The 24,140-nt window shown below is 43.0% G+C and overlaps 1 protein-coding gene across 1 annotated transcript in view; it reads left to right on the top strand.

Moving 5' to 3' along the window:
- The first annotated feature begins 3,067 nt into the window (after positions 1-3,067).
- Positions 3,068-24,140, top strand: part of RBM20 (RNA binding motif protein 20) — a 109,595-nt gene continuing 88,522 nt past the window's right edge. Inside the window, exon 1 of the mRNA XM_054382416.1 lies at positions 3,068-3,210. Within this exon, the coding sequence (XP_054238391.1) occupies positions 3,068-3,210 (143 nt within the window). The remainder of the gene's footprint in view (positions 3,211-24,140) is intronic.

Raw genomic sequence — 24,140 nt, 5'->3', positions numbered from 1 at the left:
TCTCCATTATTTCTGGGTGTCTTAACCAGTTTGGGAATAAGCCATGTGACACATACAGTTGTACCTACACTGATTCTGCACTTTGCAGCTTAACAGAGCAAGATGTTTACATTAGGGCACAATGCTCATGAGCAGGCCAGCTGTGGCCCAGAAGTACTTAGTACCTAGATAATACGTGTAGGTTATCCATGTTTCACTTGTTTTCAGCTCTCTGTCTCCCCTGATAATGGAGGTTTGATTATACATTAGTTTCATAGAGGATTACATTTGGGCTATTGAATTCACAAAAGATTAAGTTTCAGGTCACAAAGAAAGAAACAGATTCAGACATGAACCAAAGAGAGGTCTTAGTTAGCTAGTAGACATATTGACTTGATATAATCTTTTATTCTTAGATGTGTTTCCTTGCTGTTGTGTAACTGTGTTAATTGATCTCTTAAAACAATGAAGTTACAGTTATTTTTGTTATTTGATGCCATTTGGGGATACAGTATCCTCTGTGTGTCTGGCTCCTGGCTCCATCACTTTTCTACTTTATGGTCCACTTTTTTCATGTGTTCTACCTGTGCTGGCAGAATTTACCCTCCTAAAAAATAAATATTCTGGCTATGCATAAGCAACCATGTTCCATATTAGGAGAACAGGAAACTGTAGAGCAGTTTGCACTTGTTCAGTTCTACAGCAAAATCCTAAAACTATGCTGTCTGGCCCAGCTACCATTCTTCCTCTCTTATGGCAGCACTCCAGAAATGCTGTAAGGCTTGGACAGAAAACTCTTCATGTTGATTTCCTGGGTAAGAGAGATCAGGAAAGTCAGTCAGCCTATGCTTGTTCACAAGCAGCAACACACCCACTCATTTATTTCCATGTAGGCCAACCAGTGAAATATCTCAGCGGGGACCAGCTGGGGGTGAGGGGGTAGTGCTCCTGCTACATCAGATCATGCCAAGCCAAATACTGTGACAGAAAAAGAGAGAAAACCTTGATGGAAAGCAGACATGAAGTTGAAGACTGTGGCTTTAAAGAGAGTGAATGGAGAGAGTCTTTGTAGAGTTTTAAGACCCCATGCTGTGTCTGAATTCCAGCTTGTACACTGTATGTGTTAAATGCAGAAATAGTAGTGCCTAGTAAAACACATTTGATCCATTTTTACAAATGATGTAACTGTCTGTGTGAAGTAACACGTTCTTGTGACTATCCACCTTCTAATCCAGAGCCATGCATTAGTGTCATAGCTGTGCTCCTGCTGCCCTCTAAGCCATGAGTCACCATCTTTCACTTCCTCAAATAATTACAGGCAGAAGAAAGTGGCTGGTGCTTGGTATCTCAAGGGCTTTCTCTGCTGCTATAAGCAGCAAATTCAAACACTTTTTTATTTTTGATGGATGATCAGTGGACACCTGAGACTCATTGTAAACCTTAGGCAAAGAGCGCACTGCATGGGAAACTTTTTGTTTCTATGCATTCCCTCACCTGTCTGCCAGATCTTACCTGTCCTTTGGTGGAAGATCAGCCATCTGTTAGCTACGCAGCACCGATCACCCTTTAGCCCTCGCTGAACCAGAAAACAATACTGCAAAATTTTCTTCCTTGAGGGAAAGGATCTGAAGGTCTGTTGTTTGTATTTCTCAGCATACAGTGTGTGTTGTCAATGTGTCTGAACAACTACTGACTGCCGTTAGTTTTTAGAAGGTGCATATGGTGTTCCATTACTGCTAAGCACTTCTGCAACCAGACTGTGGCCTGATTCCCCACTGCCCTGCACCTGGTTAGTGCTCTCCATCTGCAAAGCGCAAAGTACGTGATAAAGGCAAATAACTGTGAATTTTCCAGTCACTGGTGGTATTATTTTGTACCCATTTACAAGGCTACATAATGGTAAATGACTCTGCCAGGTGCAGAGGGAAAGAGAACCTGACCCCCTCCAGATTTAATCTTTCCCCTGAATTAGGATTAATTTTTCAAAGCAGCCAGGATGTTTCTGCTTTCCTTGGGGTGTGTGTGTGTGTGTGTGTGTTGGGGGAGGGTGCACAGCACACGGAGGCAGTGCAGGAGCAAGTATGGAGATAATCTTGGATTTAGCCCTCTCTAACAGAGAGAGAATGAAGCAGCAGAGTTTCAGCTTCAGCAGATAGCTGAAATGTCCTCCCGAAATACGGGCAGGTAAAGCCTTTTTGTCACGCTATGCCATTGTGCAACAATTCCAGTCCTTAATCCAGTGTTAGTAGAGCAGTGGATGAAGTCTTATGGTTAGGTCTTGATCCCATTGATGCATGTGTTTGGAAGGGGGGAGCCCAAGCCTGATGATCCATTATTAAAAGCAGGTTCTTTGGTTGAGGCTGGGCAGGGGATTTGCTTTAGGGATGACTGTTACTCGAGAAGTTGTTGGCTGGGGCATACTCTCCTGTTTGTATCAGCTGACATAGCCTATGTCTGATAAATGACTAATAGCATTTCTGCAGAGGTGTTACTGGTGACGGATTAAGATAATTTCCCCCTGCCCTTGGGAAGGGGCAAGATTTGATGTTTGTAAACCACTGCCAGGGCGTCAACAGGCCGGTGCCACCCGCTCCTTCCCACACCGCCGGTGCCTTCCCAAGCGCAGCACCCTGCTCCGCCCGGGCTGCGGGGCAAACCCGCTTGTGCCGGCCGACGGGCTGCCCCGGGACTGGCTGGCTGTGCCGGCCGGGCAGGTGCCGGCAGTAGAGGGAGGGAGCGGGCCCGGCGCCCAGGTGGGGCCGGCGAGAGAGGGCGCGGCCCACGGCGGGGGGGGCCTGGCCGGGGGTATCGCCCGCCCCCCCTGCCCCGCCAGCGCTGCTGGGCTCCCGTGCGGTGCCGGCCGCCCCCGGCCGGTAGCGGCAGCCCTCCCGCAGGGCGGGCTCAGCGCAGGGGGCTGCCTGTCCTACGGTCGCCATCCCGGCTGCAGCCCGGCGAAAGGGGGGGTAGCGGGGGGAGCTCGGTTGCCTCCAGGGCCGGTCCTCTGCCCCCTCCTTCTCTCCCTCCCTCCCGCCGCCGCGGCGGAGGGCTGCGCGGCCACCCGCGCCTCCCACCGCAGGGGCCTCCCCGTATGGTCCCCGTTGCTGCCATGAGCCAGGCCCCGGCCCCCCGCGGCCCTGACCCGCCGGAGAGCGATGCCCACAGCGGAGCCCCCAGCCGGGGCCCCGGCCGAGGGATGCCGCCGCCGCCCAGCCTGCCCCAGCTCCTCCACAAGTAAGAGCCACCCCGCGTTCCGCCGGGCCGGGAGGGCGGGAACGCGGGCAGGCGCGGGTTGCTCTTCCTCCCCGGCGACGGTGCCCCCCTTCCCTCCCCCGCGGCCAGACTGACAGCCGGGCGGGTGGAGGGTCGGCCCGGCATCGGCCCTGGCCGAGCGGTGCCCTACGGGGCTAAGCCTCGCCTCCGCCGCCCGGTACGGCGCCTGGTGACGGGGCCGTCCCCGCTGATGCGGGCATGTATTACCCCCCACAAGGCCAGCAGTGGTCCCGCTCCCCAGCAGACGTTTTCTGCCCTCAGAGCCCTCGTGTCTGTTTTCCGAGGGGTCGCCCCGGCGTCGCATCTGCTCCGGGAGCTCCGTTGGGAAAGTTTTCCTGGCTTTTCCGTGCTGGGAGCCGTGCGGCGGTGCGTGTGCCCGCCCGCCGTGCCCGCTAGCCGCTCCCGCTGCTCGGGGCGCCGGCGTCTCCTCCTTGGGCCTGGGGCAGGGGCTCGTGTGGTGCCAGCAGCGGTCGCATCTCGGCAAAAGTGCCACGGAAAAAGTAACCTGTGCACGCCTGGAAGGCTCGTTAACGAGGGCAGCGGTGCGAATGGATTTCGCTGTTTCATTTTCCGTTCGGAAAGAGGGGGGGGAAAGTGCTTTTGCTACCCAGACACGGTAGTGCAGGCGATACTTTTCTGGCTAATTGAGAAGCTTGAAGACAAACCAAATGCTCCATAGTTAGTACGTGAAGCTTGAGTAAACGCTTCAGTTATCTGTGCTGATTCAAGATGGTTGCATGCGCTGGATCTGATTTTTCACAAGTCGTAACACAGTAGAAGGCGTAGAGGCTTCTAACAGAGCAGTAAATTTACTAACGCCCAGTTAGGGAGCCGCTAGAATTGCCTTCTATTACTTTTAAGATTTGCTGCTCGAGTTGGCGAGTAGGACGCTGGGCGCTGCGCAGCAGCGTGGGGCGAGAAATGCTTTTGACGTGATGTCCTAGGCCACCAACGGGACTGAGCCTGTGTCCGTCCGACAAGCAAAGTGCCAGGATGACACAAGGCACTGTTGAGCTGCGGCCGCCTCACCCCTGGGCTTGTGCCGCTCTCCTGCAACTACCCTTTTATGAAAGGCGCCAGCGTAGGTGTCTCCTTTACCAGTTTGTCAACAAAACCTAACAATGTAACTAACGAAGGAAATGGTTACAATCCTCTCACTTGTGTTTGCAAAATACACGTGTCCGCCTAGATAAATACATACGTGCTCGTATACTTTAACGTTACTGCAAACTTTGAGTCTGGACATGATTTTAAGTTGGGAATTGCATTATAAGTATGTATGAAATGGGACTGTTAAAGTTGCTTTGGAGCGTGGCCCATAAATTTCTTAATGCTTGGGTTTGGTTTTGTTTAGTTGCTTTTAAGTCGTGTTTTGTAACTTAATCGTGAAAACGTTCACCCTTCGTGCTAGCAACATTTTTGTTCCTAACTGGAAATACAGACTTGGGAGTTTGCACTGAAACTTGAACACTAATGGTCACTTCCTCAAGCTGCTGGGCAGCTGCAGCGCTACATGCGAGTTGTTGTGCTACATGTGAATTGTTGTGCAACCAGAAGGTAATTTGTCCTTAGCCAAAATCAGTCTCGGATTCTGAAGTATGGTCTCTAAACATGGCCCTTATTTTGTCACATTGATCAAGACTTTGTATGGACATGAGTGAGATAGGAGAAGCTGTTGAGACTGCTTCATGATTGTATTTCCAATGTGGCACACGTTCTTTGCGGAGGCACTGTGTTTTTTGCTGGTTATGCCTGTTAGCAAATCATAGGTAGGAAAACTTAAAATGGTTTCCATTCGAGTCTATCTTTAATGGAAAGGTTTGAGAGAGGTGCCATGTTCTGACCGTTCTTTGTCATGGTAACGTGACACAAAATGGCAAATGTCGAATGTCTCCATCTGAGGTCCTGCAACTCGATCGTATGGTGGTGTAATCATGCAGCATAATTTGGTATGTGCCTCTGTGTTTACCTGATGATTAAGAGATCTCTACCCTGAATTTAATTGGAAGCTCAGGAAAATTGTGTTTCACTTTACTGATTACAACTTGGTGTTTTATAGTCCAAGTTGAATATTTAGTGATGGGTAGGAAGGAAGACGTTAGGGAATATCTTAAATTGCTCTTCTGAACTTATTTCTAATATAACAGGTGCTATGACTGGCAAAATAGGATGGAAAGGAAAGTGATGATTCTTCTACAAAATCAGGTCACAATTTCATTATTAGGAAAGAAAATGTCCTCATTTCCCAAGCACTTTGGTTTCTTTTCTTTTTAACAGTTGCCATCTTTTTACTTTGTGAGTCTAAACAAGCCTGCAGCCGCTGACTCCAGGGAGGTTATAAAATCCTCACGGTGTTTAACTGGATCTCCTTGTTTCAATGATTCTATTTTTTATTATACCATTTAAACTTTAGAAGCTCTCTGGATTCCTTTCTTTTCTACTCCCCTAGTACTTCTGTTAAAAATCTTTGCAGATGTTAGGTGAACACCAATATAATTAAATAAAAATTACTTCCTACATGAGCAGTTGGTAAACTTTCACTGTGAATACTGACCACTGAACAAGGATTTAAATTTAATGGAATTAGAGATCTGAAATGGTTTTGGTAGCAGGTACAATGGCTAAACTCATGCAGCGTAGGTAGCATGTACCATATTCTTTAAATGCCTCTCTGCTTTAACATTTGTAATGCAATTTTACTGATAAAATATAACTGAATTCCTAGTTTGAAATTCTTTGCAGATAGTACTCAACTACAATAATATATAAATTAAAATTCCAGTGCTTACATGTTGTGTTTCCCCCCCGAGTGACAACATCATTTCAGTTGATAATAAAGGTCCGATAACAAGATTTACAGTTAAAGCTTTTTATCTGTGCAGGCTGTTGTAATGTTTGATGGGGAAGAAACTTCTCCTTTTCCAAAACTAAAAGCCTTAGTGCAGTCAAATATGTTCCTGAAGTCGTAGAGCTGAGATTGAAAAGCTGGAGAAGGAAAAGCTGAATTTCCACACAGCAGAATGACTTGCAAAACCCCACGCTTGCATACGAAATAAAACGGAAGACTGAGAAGATGGAGGACAGTTGCAATGGTGTTGGGTAGTGTTCATTAGCGTTTGCTGCTGTGGTTATGTGGAAGGAGTCGAAAATACAGGTTAGGGTCTGTAGTACTGTCAAGTGAAACGCTTTTGGGATATCTCTGAGAAGCCCCCAGATACCTGTTCTGCTCTGAAAGGTTTGATAGTGTTTTTGGAACTGCTGGTTTGGGTTTGTTTTGGGGGGGTTTCTCCCTCTTTTGGTAAATCTGCTCTTATGAGAAAATTTTTCTTATGATTTGGGAGGTTTGTTTATAATTTTCAATTATTTTGCAAAACATGATTTAGATTTTTATTTTATTAAATTTTTTTTTAGATGACAGCTCAGTGTGTGACAAATTTTAGCACCTGCTGTTAGATTGAGTGCCTAAGCAGTATGAAAGAGTGGAGACTCCTATTAATACTGCCAGGTGTGTGATTCATTGCAGCTAGCAATGAAAATAACTGATGGAGCAACTGGCTGGAAATAACTGAGAGAAAGGACTGAGTGGTGGTCCTGGGCTAACTATGAAGATGTTGCATGAAGAGTGTTTTCTGTGAGCGTTCTCCCTTAAAGTATGCTGCAAATAATTATAGGAGACATAATTGTATTGAAATGCAATCTCCTTGTATGTTTTAATGGCTGGAGCCATGCTTTTGATTCTAATGATTTGTCATGGGTAATATCTGTCCAGTGGAAATGGAGTGGTTTTTAACTCCCTGTGTTGATACAGGAGCATAACTTTGTTTTTGCAAACTGAATAAAGACATTTTGTAACAATGGGGGGGTGGGGGGGGAATCCAAAGTTAATATATTTTTTTTTTCTAAGGGGTTGTGCCCTAGAGATTTTGAGCTTCTCTGAAAGGAAAATGGAATTTCCAACATCTGTGCCTGAGTTGTCATCAGTTTGGGGGCAGACAGGAGTAAGCAGCCTGGTGCTGAATGCTTTGAGTCTTTTATTTCCTATAGCAGTGAGGAGGAAAACTATTGACGAAAAAATAACCTCCAACTTTTTTTGTTTTTTAACCTATTATGTTAAGCATGTGATTGTTGAGATTTTTTTTATTTACTTCATTATGTTTTTATTTTGTGTAAAGTGTAGGATTTTCTTTCTTTTTATTTTTTTTTCCCCACCAACTCAAGGTCTCAGGAGAGATAAAATATGAAATGTACTCCCATTATATACATTAGTCATGGCAAATAGTTTGGCTTATATGGCAAAGGCTAAACTGATACTTAACAAGGGGACATTAGCAGAAACACTGGTTTTACTGTTTCTCTTGTTACTGTTACTGATCCAGGCTTTCTGTATTTATTTGCCTTTTAAAGTACATCTCCAAAATCTGAGTCGCTTCCCCACCTGACGGAGCTCTGAAAAGTCATGGAGTTTGTGTTGTAACAACTGTAACAGCCCTAAACAGAGATGAAAACAAAATAGAAAATGCTGTTGCTGTCTTAGCTGAGAAGCTTTACCAAAACAAGAGGCAGGAGCTGGAAAAGCAGAATGCATAGTGTGTGACTTGCCAGGGAATGTGGGAACCAAACCTGCATTATTGAACTCCTCCTTTTGTTTCCTATTCATCCTGTCTGTATGTTATGAAACACACAGCGAGAGAACATTAGTTTCCTTGGAATTGTCTGTGTCCTTGCTGTGTAATTATTGAGATGAGACTCCTCTAAGATGTCACCTGACACTAAAGTCAGAGCTCAAAATGTGTGTACAAAATGTATATGTGTATGGTGGGGATGGGAGGAGGCAGGGATAGGGACACCTGTGGGGCGCTTCACTTTTAAGTTTACAAAAAGTATCATGAGCAATGATAATTACCTTTAAGTCAGGTAACTAAAATTTCTCTTTTAACATTTAATTTTATTAACATTTCTCATTCAAAATACATTTAACAAAATACATGGGTTTTTTTGGTGGAAACCAGTGGCTCCTCCTGCATATCAGGTGTGACCCAAAGCTTAGAGAGGAGTTAGTCATACAAATGTTTAAAAGAAAAATGATTTTAAATGGGGGTTTCTTTGTCTTGAAATCTGTTGTGGTTGTGTTTTGTTTTGTTTCCTGGTTGGTTGTATTTTGGGGGAGGGTTTGTTTTTAAACTCCTATTTAAAACTCAAGAAAACCCCAAGAAAATGGAATTTAAGGTTTGAAGAGAGGGCACAGAGGTGCAAAGTGGAAAGAAGGCGGAAAAAAAAATGCCTTGCATGCAAACATCTGCATATAATCTGCCTCATATTATCAGTTGCCAGAAAATTCTTAGTTGCCCAGAAATGTCAGAATTCTTTCACACAGTTTTAGTAGAGAGGGAGATAACAGCAGTGGTATCAAATTCAGTAAAAAGTTAAATAATATGTACTTTATAAGAAGCAACGTAGTGAGTTTTAGACACAACACATGGCAGTGGCGTTTTCTCTACTCAAACTAAGTCACCTGGATGTGCTCTTTTATTAGCAGTTTAATGCTACTGTTCCCATCAATAGGAAGCCTGGGAAATGTGTTTTGGTTTTCCTCTTAATTCAGCCCTCATCCATTCAAAGCACCTAACAGTGAGTAGTTACCTGACCTGCTGAGTTACTGCTATGCTGAGGTGATGATGATGCTAAGACGCGTCTGATGCTATTTGGTGGAAAGAAAAATGGAGATGGGTAAAAAAACTCAGTATTTTTTAGTTCTGATCCTTTTGGAGGGCTGTCAAAATGGGTGGAACTAGATCTTCAAAGTTATATTTATACCAAGCCTGTCAGAGTTCAAGGAGCATCTGGATGATCCTCTTAGTCATATAGTTTAGGTTTTTGTAGCTCTGTGAGGAGCAGGGAGTTGGATTCCATGATCCTTTTGGCTCCCTTCCAACTCGAGATACTCTGTGATTGCAGAATTTTCTTTAGGGTGATAAAAAATGGGTTGTTTCCATGAAATAATAATTTTAGTCACTTCAAAATGCTCCTTCAAACAGAAACTTCTTATCTGAAAAGTAAACTGTCTGGGTGTTTTGGGGGTTTTATTTTAATTTAAATAAACTGCTTTGATCTGATTTTCAGCTAGACACTTTATCAGACTGACTTCATTCCCCTGAATATACTATGCCCCTCCTCCCCCCCTCCCCCCTTTCCTCCTCTTCATCCTTTGTAACATTTTGTAGTTGATTTAAGGATGTAATCGCTCTGTTACCCTCTGCCCCTCTGTGTCCAGCTGCTTTCTCTTTGTCACGCTAATGACCTGTCACAGCGAAGCTTCCACTTGACCAGAAAACATGTCCCTTTGGGTTTTGGAAACCTTTAATATCTGTCCTGTTCTGACAGCTCGACCTTAGCCCATTTTACAAATGCCTCTTGCCTATTTAGGAAAAAGTACCAAATAAAAGCATGGTGGATTGTGTTGCAGGAAGGGGCAAAGGCTTACTTTCTTCAAGGATCAGCATTTATGAGTGTACAGGCAATTATTCTGTTGTAGGCTTACTGGATTTGTGTATCTATGTAAACTTGTGAAATCACAGAATGTTAGTGGTTGGAAGAGGTCTCTAGAGGTCACCCAGTCCAACTCCCCTGCCAAAGCAGGATCACGTAGGGCAGACCACACAGGAATGCATCCTTATTTAACAATGGACACAGTTTTCCCCTAATGATGTATTTAAAGAAGCCCTTGTTATCTTTCACATCTCTAGCCAGGTTTACTTCCAAGAGAACCTTGGCCTTCCTTGTTGCATCTCAACGTGGTTTGACAGTATTTCTATAATCCTCCCAACTGTCCAGACCCTTTTGCCCTTATTGTAGACTTCCCTCTTCCATTTGAATTTTCCCAGCAGCTCCTTGCTTATCTGTGCAGGTCTCCTGCCTCCTCTACTAGATATTTTTTTTTTCCCAAGGGTGTGCGTGTGCATTTTTCTTGAGCTTGGAGGAGGTGGTATTTGAATATTAACCAGCTTTCTTGGACCCCCTTACCATCTAGAGCCCTAGCCCATGAGACAGTTTAAAGTAGTTCTCTGAGTAGGACAAAGTTAGCCCTCTTATAGTCCAGAGTAGAAGTTTTACTATTTGCACTGCTTCTTTCCCTGACAATACTAAACTCTATCATTGCATGAGGTTAACTGTGAGTTCAAATATGAGTTTGGCTGATACTGATTGTACCCCAAACTGTGTGTTTATCTTGTGCATCTGAGGAACTATGAGGAAGATGGATGCTCCATCATCCCAGTTGTTTAAAGACCTGCGGATGTCTCACAAGTCTTTGCAGAATGGTCCACAGATGCCATGAGCCTTGCCTGGCTCTGGGGGTGATAACCAATCTTTACCTATACTGGTTCTGAAGTGTAGTTCATCTCTTGCATGTTTTTTACTCTAAAGCCTTGTGTTACATAAAATGTTAATGATGGTTACTGCTTTAAGAGGGTTGAGAGAATATTCTGGTTTATCGCTTCTGGGTGTACTACTTCTTACTAGGAAGAGACAGAGACAGGATAAGTAAAGTGTCTAACTGCTGTGCCCATGACTAATGTCTTCTGCTGGCCAGAACGGTCAGGGAAAATGGTATTGTGGGCCAGTTATGAGCAAGCTTCTTGGTTGAATTCTGATCACCTTATCCCTTCCCTGGCTTACATGCTTTTGAGATCCCAGAAGCATGTGATGTTACCCGGTCTCGGTTTTCCTCAACTTGCCATCGTACAGTAGGCTGCAGAGTTTTAGAATTCAGGCAATGTAAAATGTCTTGAATTTGGTGGCGTCAGAAGCTACATACAGTTCAATCCATGGTAGCTTTTTTGCCTAGAGGGGTTGGAAATGTGTGAGTTGCTGGTGTCTGTGAGCTAAGACCAATTATTTAGAAAGGTGCAGGAGTTGCTCTTGCATTTCTATTTACATTTGAATTTTTATTTTAAGAAAAAGACTTTAAGTACCTCTGCAGTAAGTTGCTTGATGGATGATGTTCCCTTTACTGTGGTAACAAACACTCTTCAGTGGGCTTTTGCCTTTTGTATAGTTGAAAAGCAGCAATAAACTGACCACAGTCTGTTTCTGCAGTAGGAAATATTATTCTTGTCTCTGCTGATTCATGTGTTCTCATAGGGGAAGATGTGCTAAGTAATATTTTAAGTTGATGACACACATAGTTTATTACACTGACCAACTTCTAGTGTTCTCTCTTTGGTCTCCTTTAAAAAAAAACCAACCAAAAAACTGTAAAATAAAATTGCAAAGTACTTATTGAGAACAAAGTGCTGTATAATGCTTTAACAATGCCTCCTTCACCCTGCTTTCTGTTTTGCCTCGAACTGGAGTGAGAGTAGACTAATTTCTGGTACAGAGAAGTATGCTCCTGGAGAGCTGTGCATAGCTCTGTGTGCTTGCGTGGTTTGCAGTCTGGATGCCGCTGCAGAGGTCGTCAGGGATTTCCTCTGCTCCCCCACATAACATTCTTTGTCAGAGACTATGCACAATTCAGACTGATAATGGGATTTGGAGAAAAGGTGACTGTTGTCTCCTCACACCATAGAGAGAAATATTAGCAAACTAGGGTGAGATTTTTTTTTCAGCACTAGGCTCCTCTTATCTTCCAAACTGTTCTATTAACACAACTTAACATTCACACCCCGGCAGCCCATGTGCTTTGTGCTGTCCATTTGTGCCCTGCTCATGGCACATTCTTCTAAGGTCACCTACAGCTTTCCACTGTCCTGCCAACCAACCACCAAATATTGAGCTCTTTTCTTTATTTACCACTTCATTCAAGGTCGCTATTCTGCCCTGTGGCAACACCTTCTCCTCATGGTACAGGCAGAGCTTACCCTTTTGCTGGCATCTTTCTGTTGACTGAGATGGCTCAAGAGGTTTGGTTCAGGTTACTCTGACACACATTACTCTTAGGAAAGTGTTGTTGACAGGTCTGTAGGTGAACATGTTTGTAAGTAATACAGAAGAATAGTGGTTGACAGGGATGGTGTTTTTTAGATACTGCTGTTGGCAGCATGGGCAGATTCATTAGTAAAATGGTGCAAAAAAAAGAGTGAAAGTTCTGTGGTGCTTCAATCCAAGTCAACTCTTGTATTTTCTGCACTGTTTTGAATATTGTTTGAACATACCTTCTCTTCTCCAGCTCCTGAAGAAGTGGAAAAAGTGCTAACTACTTCAAATTTGACCATAAAATGTATGTTTAATCACATGCCAGTGTAACCTTGATAGTTAACTTTGACTTCAAATAGACAGGAGATCATTACAGTTCAACCTAGATTTTGTATGTTTTCTGCATTGCAAAGTAATAAAGAATTTAATTTCCTTAAAAGAAAAAAAAAAGAAAAGAAAAAGAGAAGTAAAATGGAAATTTGCAAGGACTTGAAGTGATTTAGTCATTTTGTTGAGGTAGTTAAAGTATATCTGTGTAGAGTAAAGGAGCTTATTTTACATATCACCCAAATATGTTGGGTGGCCAAGCCTGTTTTGCTTATCAGTGATGAATATAAGACTTAGATTCCTCTTTGGATATAGTGTATATTCTATGAGAGTGATCTTGCAAAGCCTTATTCATACACATGAGGATGATTTATGAGTGTGAGGCTTTAGAGGATCATATCCTATCATCTAAGCCTGCAAGGCTTCATAACTATTTACTACTTGGGTTTGTTCTTTTTTTCCATGGGTCAGTAGGAATCCTGCACAGAAATGTTAAGAACAGTGGTTGCTGATAGGAGAGACCTGATACAGTAGAAGCCAGAGGAAGTCAGGGAATGTTTGTGTTCCAGCATTGAGCATGGAGCTGTGCAGGGAGGAGTCTGGATGGATCCTTGTTCCACTGTGCTTCTTAATAGTATACTAATGGTCAGACATGTTTTAAATCCAATACTCTGGAGCGTTAAAGCCTTGGTAGCTGTAGGGATTTGTAGAGTTGGAGGTGGAGAGGGTTTTACAAAGAATCCATCAGCTCTTCTACACAGTGCTGCACTTAACATGTGGCTGTCACTGCAGTCTTGCAATTTGTGCTGTGCATTTGAGAGAAAAAAGGCAGACTCTTACATCTCTCTTCTAAGCTGGCTACTTCCCTTGTTACCAGGATTTTTTGCTGTTGGTACATTTGCTGCAGATATTTAAGGGATAATATGAAAGTAACAGGTACAATTTTATGATATTTCCTCCCCCCCCCCCCATATTTAAAGGAGCTTTCACACGTTTTATGACGATGCCATTTAAAAAAGAATTATGAAGATCCCCAATTATTAACCTAGTTCATATGGTAGGGACATAAAATAGCAGCAATTAGGATTACATTCTGGATTGCTGGCATCATTTATGGGGGGAAATTGGCTCTAAACTGCAAGACATCTGTCTGTAGCCTTTTCTGTACAACCTACTGTCTCTTACTGTGCATTTTGGCAGTGCTTGGCACTGCTGTGTTTGTAATCTCCTCCTGCTCTGTGGAACGTAATACTCTTGTACACAAAGACACAAACACACAGAAGAGAGACTCTCCACGCATTTCTCATTCATCTGTTCTGTATGACAGATCTCTATTTTGTATGTCTTCCTTTAAAGCATTAAAACCTGCCATTTGGCCCTACTAAAATGTAAAGCTGTATTATATGAAAGTTGGTAGCAGTGTTCCAAAGCTGAGGACTTGATTGGCAAGTTTTAGCTGTGAGTAAATTTTCACAGCTGATTCATAAATCCCCAACAGACCATTAGGAGCTTCAGAGCAGCTCTGGCAAGCTCCCCTACAATAATTGTAGTTTTAAGTTTGATATATTTAGTTTTCTCACCTCTTAGCTGGATGCCAGGAGGACCTCACTAGAAGCAAACCTGCTCTGTATGTACTTTTTCCTCCAAGCTGGTGTGAGTACAAACAACACACAGTATGGGAGGAGGGTTTGCTGGTTGATGCCCAGTGGACAAAGCTGAGACCTTCCAAGGGTGTGACTTGTGACAAATAGCCTCCAAGTGTGGATCATTTCAGTAATTCAAGGCCCCTTGGAATACATAATTTCTCACCACTCACCTCCAGCCCCTGCTCTTAAGCAATAACAGAATCATCAAGGGAGGCAGAGAAAACACTTTTTCAAGCTTAAACATGACAGAGTTGTGTAGAACTTTGGGACAGAGCTCTTAATTTAAATTCCCTGAGGTAATTGAACTGATTTATCTGTAGTGAAGCTGGCAGAGTGACTAGCTCCTAGGAGTGACCACTGCTGTAAGAACAGAACTGCATGGATGGCAGCAGTGAGAGCAGCAGGGCCTTTCCTTCTTGGTGCCAGGGTTGGATGGTAATGATGTTGCTGGAGCAGCTGGAGCCTGGCTTTGATAGCACAGAAAGGAAAAGTAATTTTAGATTATTGTAAAACAGGTTCTGATGGCTTCTCCCATATATTAGACTGAATAATAGGAAGAAAATAATTACAGTGAGGATGGTGAGCCACTGGAAGAGGCTGCACAGGGAGGTTGTGGATGCCCCCTCCCTGGAGGTGTTGAAGGCCAGGTTGGATGAGGCCTTGAGCAAGCTGGTCTAGTGGAGAAGGACCTCCTTGCCCATGGCAGGGAGGTTGGAACTAGATGATCTTTGAGGTCCCTTCCAATCCAAACCATCCTATGAATCTATGAATCCCCTTTAGGCTCTCTGCTTTCTGCACCTGCAGTAAAACCAGTGCTATAGCAACTATATTGCATCTTTGGTAAGAACAGGAGAATGTTTCTTAAATACTAGATCTCCTCTGGGTAGCCTGATAAGGCCAGAGGAGAGGTTCCTATTGTTCCCCTGGATTTGGATCCTGCTGGACAGGCTCTGGAAGCCAGCTCAGACTTGGCTGCCTCTTTGAGCAATTAATGAAACTTTTGTACATTTCCTTCTGAAATCTGAACTTCTTTGCCAAGGATGTCCTTGCCACAGTCTGGTGTATTACCTTGCTAAAGGGACAAGGGGACTGTGTAGAAGGAAAGAATGTGTCTGCATGGTAAACTTTTCCAAAGGGATATATTTTCCCTGTCTAGAAGAGGGAAAGATAAATTGGCTCTCTTTATCCTCTGTTACGTTAAACCCAGCCTTTCATATCTGCCCCCCATGAATTATTTCTTTACACAGGACACCAACAGAGAAGCAATATCTGAACAAGGAAGAAATGGAAGAAGAATTGGTGGTGGTCTTTTAGTTGAACTTTCAATCTTTTTCCTATTTTTTAGAGCAAGAGTAGCAGAAATTATATTCTTCCTAAAAGCTCCTTCAAACAAAAATTCCTTCATGTTAAAATCCTAGGAGGACCGGAAGCTTTGATTAGAGCCTTGGTAGGATAAGGATAGAGAAAGTAACTATATACAGCAATACAGTGAGTAATGATCTCGCCCTACAAACTTTGTGTTGAACTTAAGCAGGAGAAGGTAAAAATATCACCTGACAACCTTCTCTTGTAGGGAGGCATCTCTGATTGAAAGAGAGGGATCTTCATTGAAAGAAATTTATTTGGTTGTCCTTAGCTTCAAGTGCTTCAACTTCATTTGATGCCGGAAGTCAAGTGGGAGATGTCATTCCTGCAGTAGGAATGGAGTGCTCACAATACCCAGGCCAGCTGCAGTATCTGACACACTAGAAATACTAGGAGAGATCAGAGTAAATGAGCTAAATACATGTGTGCAAATGAAATGCAGAGCATTCTCCAGAATGTCTGCAGAGAAAGATACTCCACAACCTCTCTGGGTAACCTGTCCCAGAGTTCTGTCACCCTCACAGTGAAAATGTTTTCCCTTCTGTTCATGTGCAACCTTCTCTGCTCCAGCTTGCACCCCTTGCCCTTTGACTTGTCACTGGACATCACTGAGAAGAGCCTGGATCCATCCTCATGATGCTAACCCTTGGCAGGGCATCCTCACCTAGTAATTCTTCTACCTGGCAAATAAAACTTGCAAATGCTTACTCAGAGAAGTAGCTGGAGTGAATCAGTGACCAGTGTTCAGAGAGGTAAGAAATATCCAGGTGGAGCCTAAGATCATAGAATGGTCCAGGCTGGAAGGGACCCCCAAAGGTCATCTAGTCTGACCTCCCCACAGTCAGCAGGGACATCCCCAACTAGACCAGGCTGCCCAGGACCTTTTATAGATGACTCTATTAAAAAAGGCTAAACATAAGAGGAGTCTTGTTGCTGATACTTGCTCTAAAATACAACAAGGCAATGCAACTGTGGAAGATGAGGGGATAGTTTAGCAGGCTTGTTTTTCACCACAGGTTTAACCTGGACTCCTGCCTAGTTTTTAACCATTGCCATCTATCAGGCAAAATTAGCCTTAGTTAAAAAGCTACTTTTGAGATAGTTGAGGAGGATCTGGCCATCACTTCAATAGCTGTCTCTTTGGAAAGAACACGTCAGAAAAAAAGAGGTGTGTGCTGATTATCCTCCATTTCCACCGTTCCCTGAAGGACAGAAAAGGTCTTGTTCATGGTGGTATTGACCAGGAAGGGTTTCAATCCTGCCCTTCTGTGGGAATTTGACAGGCTGAAACAGTGTAGGATGAGCAGGGACCTGCTGTGGGGAAGCTTTTGGTTGGATAAATCGGAGATATGTCAAGAAGGTCAATTATGTGAGAGCGCCATACGCAGGAGAAGAATAAATTTTTATGTGGCAAAAAGCCACTTCTCCCCAGCTTCTTTGGGAGCACCTAGGCATTAGGCCAGCATTAGGCCAAGCAACTTCCTCCCACCTTCTTTTCTGCTATCTAGTCTTGGTCTAGCTGGTATCAATGTTTTCTTTTCCAGCTATTAATTGAGAATGAATTTAAACTTATCTGATGGTGCAAACACAGTCATTTGCTTTTCCCTCCTCATGAGAGAAAAGGTGGCGAACTCATAGCTTTAGTAATTGCAGATGGGAAAACTAAGTAAGTGTCTTTGCCTGTGTGGATGTTATTTACCTGTGAAGCAGCTGGGGTGGCGGAGAGGTTCTCCAAGTTGTTGTGTACATGTTTTTAGAGTACAAGTGATTTGAAGAAACAAACCAGAATGTTTCCCTGATTGAAAGGGTGCCTAGACTTATCTAGGGCTACAGCAGGATATTAATAGAACATACTGCATTTCCTTCACAAAAATACGAAGGGCACTTTGCTGAGGAAAAATCCTGCTGTGCCTTTCTGTCTTTGGGACCAGCTCATCACCCAGCTAAAATTAAAAGGTGAAGTCAGGCAGTTCTTGCTTACTATTTTTAAACTGCTTCAGCATATGAATGTGAGTGTGAAATCTTTCTTTAGGCCTCTCTTAACTTAATTACCTACTTATTCAAAATATTATCTTCTCAAATTGCTGAACTATAATTACATTCATCTTTTCTGTGGACATGCTTTAGCTGCTGGATGTTTGTTTAATTAGTTTTATGTTTAATTCCTAGTTCTGTGTTTTTTTACAGTGATGGAAAGCTTGTGGTAAGTGTTTAAAATCTATTTTGATCTGTTAGAAGATTAGCAACTGGATGATGTTTTCACTTATCTGTTCCATGTTTTTTCTTCTGAAGTCCTCTTTCAGGCAAAACAAAACAAACCAGTAAAAGGAATTCAAATGAATAGTTTCCATTTGACCTTAATAAGAGAAAATGATGTAATGACTTAATTTTCGGTTACACATTTATTTCTTGACATTTTTTGTTCTGTGCAAGCTTATATCTGTTTTATTTTTTTGTTTATGTGGCTTTTCTTTTGTTTGGGTGGAAAGGATGTTGTGGCTCTGACACAGGAGGTGCAGTGGGACTGCTTGTAAACCATAGGTTTGTCCCTTTCTTTTTCTGCTGATTTGGATATACTGAACTCTCCTTCCTGCATTTCAGTGAATCTATGGAAAATCCTAGTCAACCACCTTTGCAATTAAATTGAGTCTTCTTTGCCTGTATAGAGTAATCACGTTTTCCAGGCTGGCAGTTTCAGCCTGCAGAGGGTGTGCTTCCCTCCTTCAAACCATCACCAACCCAGCGCCGTGCCGGTAGCACACAGTCCCAGCAGCGCTGTGCTGGAGCCCGGCATGAGCCCAGGGGTACGGAGGGAAAAAGGCGTCTGTCCGTCTCTGTCCCCTGTGACATCTGTCCTTCAATTTCTTTGACTGTCAGCTGTTTGAGGCATGGACTATGGGACTTCTTCCCAACTGACTTACCCTTTCACGGTGAGAAGGACATTCCTGAGGGAACAGAGTGTTTCTTTGCGTCCTCTTTTGGGACTGGCTGTTGATCCTAAAGGTTGGACAAAATGAAGAGATGTGCTCTTTCTTTCTCACCGTTTTTCTGGTTCTTTTGCCTTTGTCAGAGATAGCAGCTGTGCTGTCAAAGATCTTGGGAGAGTCTTGCCTCAGTTTCCCATGTGTGGTGAAGCAGTGATCAGGCTTCACTGTGCTGGGTCATATTTGTTTTGTCAGGTACCTGGCACTGGGGGAAGTGGTAAATTTCGAAAGGTATTACCTTCAGTGTCTACATACTCCTGATGTGTGAGGGTCCACGTGTGGTTCTACCTTGGACATCTGTGTGAGTCAACCGCCTGCTGCAAACTGGGTAGCTGGTACCTGGGGACAGCAGGAAAATCCCACATGCTGCTGATCTGATTGGTGTGCTTCCACATACCTCCCTCTCCCACTTACCAAAAATACTGGAGATTTCATAGGCTTGGGTGTTAGATGACAGCAGTGCTGGTGAGAAACGTTGCTATTCACAGTGTTTAGTGGCAGTGTTGTTAGATAGCTAGACAGTGATGTTAAGTAACACAAACCTGGAGCCACGGTGTGGGGAGGACACATCTTCCCATGCCAATCTTGGCGCTTGGAACAGCTCACCCATTAATTTGTTCCAAGCTTCCACTCCCTCCCTTCGCTGTCCAGAAAGCCCTTGGCAAGACATCTCTTCTGTAAGTCTTGCCTCTGCTGGCTGCTGCTCCTGTGTTCATACTGTCCTGTCGTGTCACCCATTTTTCACTTCAGGTTGAAACTTTGTCAGCAGAGAGACTTCTGTGAGCATTTTACATCCTGTAAATATACAGACCCCTTATTCATCCAGAAATGAAGAGCTGCATTTTATGTTTTACATGCAGACAGGATGTTCACCTAGACAGTGGGGGATTTTTATGAGGTTAATTGTTTTCATAGATTTTGTTCTCTCCAACTGAAGACTGCAGTCCATTATTAGAAATACTGAATTAACAGTACCTGCAGAACTTCTGCTTCTGTTATTGTCTGCATCTTCTGCTGTTGTTTAGCTTTCAAAACTGATTAGTTTTGTGTGTTTGTTTTTGTAAATGACCACAGTTATGGTGTGTTAGTGAAGCACATGCTTGACCAAAGCATTTTCACAAAATCTGTGAGTTTTAAGTGTTCACATACTTATGTGCTTGAAATGGAGCCTGAAAATTTTGTCCTTTGGAATCTCATGTTATCTTTTGGCCATTGGAAATGAAGCACCTGACAGCATTAAGCTATCAGAAGGATTCCCAGTCATGGGCAAGCAGCCACTATGGACCTGTTAATCCACACCAGGAGATCTGGACAGTTTTTGATTTACTACCACTCATCTGTTCCATACAAGCTGGAGATCAAGACAGCAGTTACCTTTAATTTGATTGAAGAGTACTGAAAGGGAAAGGAGATTCTATGAGTATGATACAAATCTGATAGAGTTGCTAAATGGTGTGTACTTCTAGATAATCTTAGAAGTGAATTTCTTCAAGGTGGTCAAAGGAACAATTTTGTAATTCCTCCCCTGTTAGAAAATATGTTACCAGCTGACTTGAAATTTTCTGTCCTTCTCAATAGATTGGACTAAATAACTGGAGAACTAGAAACTGTATCTGGTTTTCAGAAGCTTAGGCATTCATACATTTGTTTGAATGCTGCAGGGTTTACACAAACAGATTTATTAGCTGAGCTAAACCTATGGTTATAAACTAGACCATAAAAATTCTTACACTTTCTTCATATTGTGGCTTTAAATAGTTTTAGTAGTGGACTTTTATGTGGAGAATTTGAAGCATCCTCATTTTTATTTCCCAAAATGGTACATGAAATGTGTGTATTTAAGTGGGTAATAAAACTAAAGAACCAGGTCATAAAGCACTGTTCACTAAAACACATGAATATAATACAGATATTCCTGTCTTGTAATCTGATAATGAAACCAGAGGAAATAACTTTCTTGTGTAGCATATCATGCAGGTGGGATAGGAGGCATCTATCTGAACATTAATCATAAAGATGTGTGTAATATTTCAACATTTTTATGTGTGTGCATGGACTTATACAGTTGTATTTATTTAAATAACTCCTATTTTAGAGCTCATTCACAATTTGAGCTGTTAATATTGCCAAACTTTCCCCACAGAAACCCTCCTTTATGGTCTCCCACACAGCTGTTGTGGTCTCCAAAAAGACCTGTACTCCTTTAACCAGGGGGTTGCATAAAAATGGTTTAGGATGATGATGTATATGATAAACTGTGTTGTCCTAAAAGTCTGTTGGTTTCCTTCTGGGTTTCTGGGGCAGCGTTGATACAATGGAAACTGTCTTTGGATTTTTCAGGGGATGGTTTTAAAAAGCAAACAATCTTTAGCTGTTCCAATTTGTCCCCCAACACTTCAGCTTTTCTGTCAGTTGAGATTTCAGATTATTGCATGGCCCATGGCATGACTTAATTTCTATAAGGTGCCCTTTATATTACCACATTTGTGATGTTTGTGATGAGGTTAGCCTGACCTGATTGTTCGGAGGGCTGGGGATTGTTGAGAGTGTTGCATAAGCTTGGCTTTGTACAGGGAGAGCATGTGTATGTATGTAAATGTATTTATGGGTATATATAAACATATTTTCTTGAGCTCTGGATAATCACCCTGTTGCATATCTCTCTAGGGATACTGAAGTCTTCAAAATAAAACAGGAAGGGCTGCCTGGGAAAGCCATTTCAGGGGTTTAAATTGCTGTGCTCTCTGCAGGTTGCTCTGTCAAGGGCTTACTTATTTTTGTCTCTTCTGGGGGAAAAAAAAACCCTATCTCAAGAATCACAATGGGATGTGTTAAGCCAGGGCTGTTTGTATAGGGGATCCACTGTGAAACTAAACTGCTGCGTGGTCTAGCTTCTCTTGTGGCAAGACTGAGCCCTGCAGCACAAACATGAGAGGCCCAGAAATAACGTAGGATGCTGGGCATTCCTCATGAGAGAAGCAGCTGATACTAAAGGCAACTGTGACTTTACAAAATACAGTGTCTGGTTGCTGAGTTGCTCTCTGATGCATTCTTTGTGCAGCATTTCTCTTCAGCTCATCATGAGAAGTTTTTTTTGGTCCCTACCAGTGTGGGAATAACGTACAGAATGGGACTAACGTTTAGCCTCTGTGACTGCAGTGGCTCTGTCCACTGCCAGCCTGTCCCACCCACTCACTGAGCTGTTTGGGGCAGTGACCTTAAATTTCTGTGTTGCTATCAATTGCCATCATATTTTCATCTCACTGCATACCTAACACAAGCTGCCAGCCAGTCACTGGGATATCTTCAAATCACCTTGCTGGGCCTGGAGAGCTGTACCCCAGTATGATTTCTCTAAGCGAACTTATCCTCCACAAGAATGGATTTAGCAAGACAATTTATCAGTGGAGTTTTGCATCAGTATATAATTGGATAAGGATATAAACTGAAATTCAAATTTGTACTTAGATATGAGTTTTTTTTATTATTATTTAAAACAATATCCTACTTAGGATTTCAGTAACATATTTTACAAATCACTCTTCAGATGCTGTTACCTGGAGTTCAAACAGTTAGGTTGTAAATGAAGAACAGATTCAGGAGGTTTCACAGTATTAGTGATTGTCTTGCAATGTTTTCCAGATGGCAGAACATGATGTAATCCATACTGCCCAGTTTGTTTCACTGCCATAAGTGAGCAAGAGACTTTAGGAAGCTCATCAGGCTGTTACAACGATAGCTGGTTAATCCAAATGTGCTTTATTACGTTATGAAAACTGCAGATTAACAAATCAACTTGTTGGTGAATGCAGGAAGATTGATTGCTCCTCAAAGCTCTTCGAGAACTGGATATGCAACTAGGATTAGTTTAGCTTAAGCTATGCTTCAGTGAATGAATTCCATTTTCCTCAGGGCTGTGAAGTGGTTTACGTCTGTGCAATTGTAAATTTCTGTAGTAGCACTGGGTGGTTTCGATTCCTGTTGTTTGGAATCATCTTCTTTGGGGAGGTGGCGGAGGTGTTTGTTTGTGGTTGTCTGCATTCATCTGAAATAAAGCCACAGCTCTAGCAGCACTGGTTGTGTGGGCACAGTAGCTAAGCTCAAATTAATTGCAGCTTGCAGTTGCTCATCGTTCCACCAGTGTGTGTGCAATAATGTTGTTTACTAATCAGTGCTTTTATTAGGCTGATAAACCATCATTTGAATGGCAAACCCATCACATTTAAGTAGGCACTTAGCTCAGGATTTTCTCAGCATTAATTGAAGGCGCCAGGGGTACTGTGTTGGGACAGGTGCAGTCTTGCTGTGCAGAAGCAGAATATGAGGAGTACATGGGAATGAAAACTCCCTGTGCATCTTGACATCCAGCTGTGTAGTGTTTTTCACTTGAACCCACATCCAAGAAGTCTTCCAGGGAGTTGGGGTTGGGGTAGGAGGTTTCAAGCTGCTAGCAGTTACCCTGTAGAGTGGGTTTTGTTGGTACATCTTTAGGCTATCCTACACTTGGGTTAAGCCCAGGAAAATGGGACAGAGATAAGAGTAACATAAAAGACCTAAATACATGGTATTAACTAGCTTCTAGAAAGGAGAAGAAAATTTCCTGAATTGGGTTTAGTGTCTTGTAATTGTCCCACCACCCATGCGGCAGCTGACCTAAGGTTGCCGTTGGTAGGACACCGATCACTGGGCTGGTTGATCTGATCTGGCGTGGCACTTTCTATCTTATCTATGTGTGTTCAGGCAGGAGAGTTGGAACAGGAGTTGAGAAACACTAGAAGGAAGAGAGTTTTCAACACAGTTGTTGTGTTGATGGTTGTACCATGTTTGTTTTTGTTGCTGTTTTACCCAGTGGCTTCCTCATCTGGTTTTCATCATGCATAGCATTGCTTGGCTGGTAGCTGTTTTTATTTTTCCTTTATCAAGTCTCTGGGGAATTCCACAGTTCAGTGTCAAAATATCCCCTTGTAAGGGAAGAGGCAAAGAGGTTTACATGATGCATGTCTCCTTTTACAGTTTCCTAATGATCTTCAGTTTGGCTGCTTGTAAGGAGAGCACTTGTTGTTCGTAGTCACACAGCCTGGCCTTGCTTATTGGCTCAAGCTGTCTTAACTCACTGTGGTATTGCTGATGATTAATGCGCTTTGCCATTCTGATTTCTATGGCTTGTCCTGTGAAACAAAATTAATGACAGTGGGTTTGGGAAACTGAAGAGTACAGAGAGCTAATTACATTTTTCATTAAGCATTCCTCAGAGCCCAGGGAAACGGCTGTGGTGCTCAGTTTTTGCAAAGCCACTTTGCCTCTTTCTCTGTGTCTTTCCCACAATGCGTAGAAGATGGGTTCCCAAGTGAAATAGGGGCTGGGAGAGGGGACAGAACAGCAGAAAGAATCTTGAAAGGAGAGTGTTTTCATGCCCTTCTTTCACATCTCTTCTCCCTTTCCTCCCTTACTCCTCAGCAAATTTTCCTTCAGATTTTCAACAACAGAAAATCTTCCTAGTCTTCTGGATGCCCTGTTGTGTCATGATCTACCAGATCCCTAATTTCTCCTCTACCAAGCCTTCTTTAGTTTTACCTTTTTTCTTTAAGAATTGGATGCTTCTTCCTCAACAGCTAAACTTTGTCTATAAAGCATGAAGCAGAACTATCCATAGCTT

This window comes from Indicator indicator, chromosome 7 (genome assembly GCF_027791375.1).
Source record: "Indicator indicator isolate 239-I01 chromosome 7, UM_Iind_1.1, whole genome shotgun sequence".
NCBI classification, from domain to species: domain Eukaryota; kingdom Metazoa; phylum Chordata; class Aves; order Piciformes; family Indicatoridae; genus Indicator; species Indicator indicator.
This window is presented reverse-complemented; position numbering and strand designations above follow the sequence as displayed.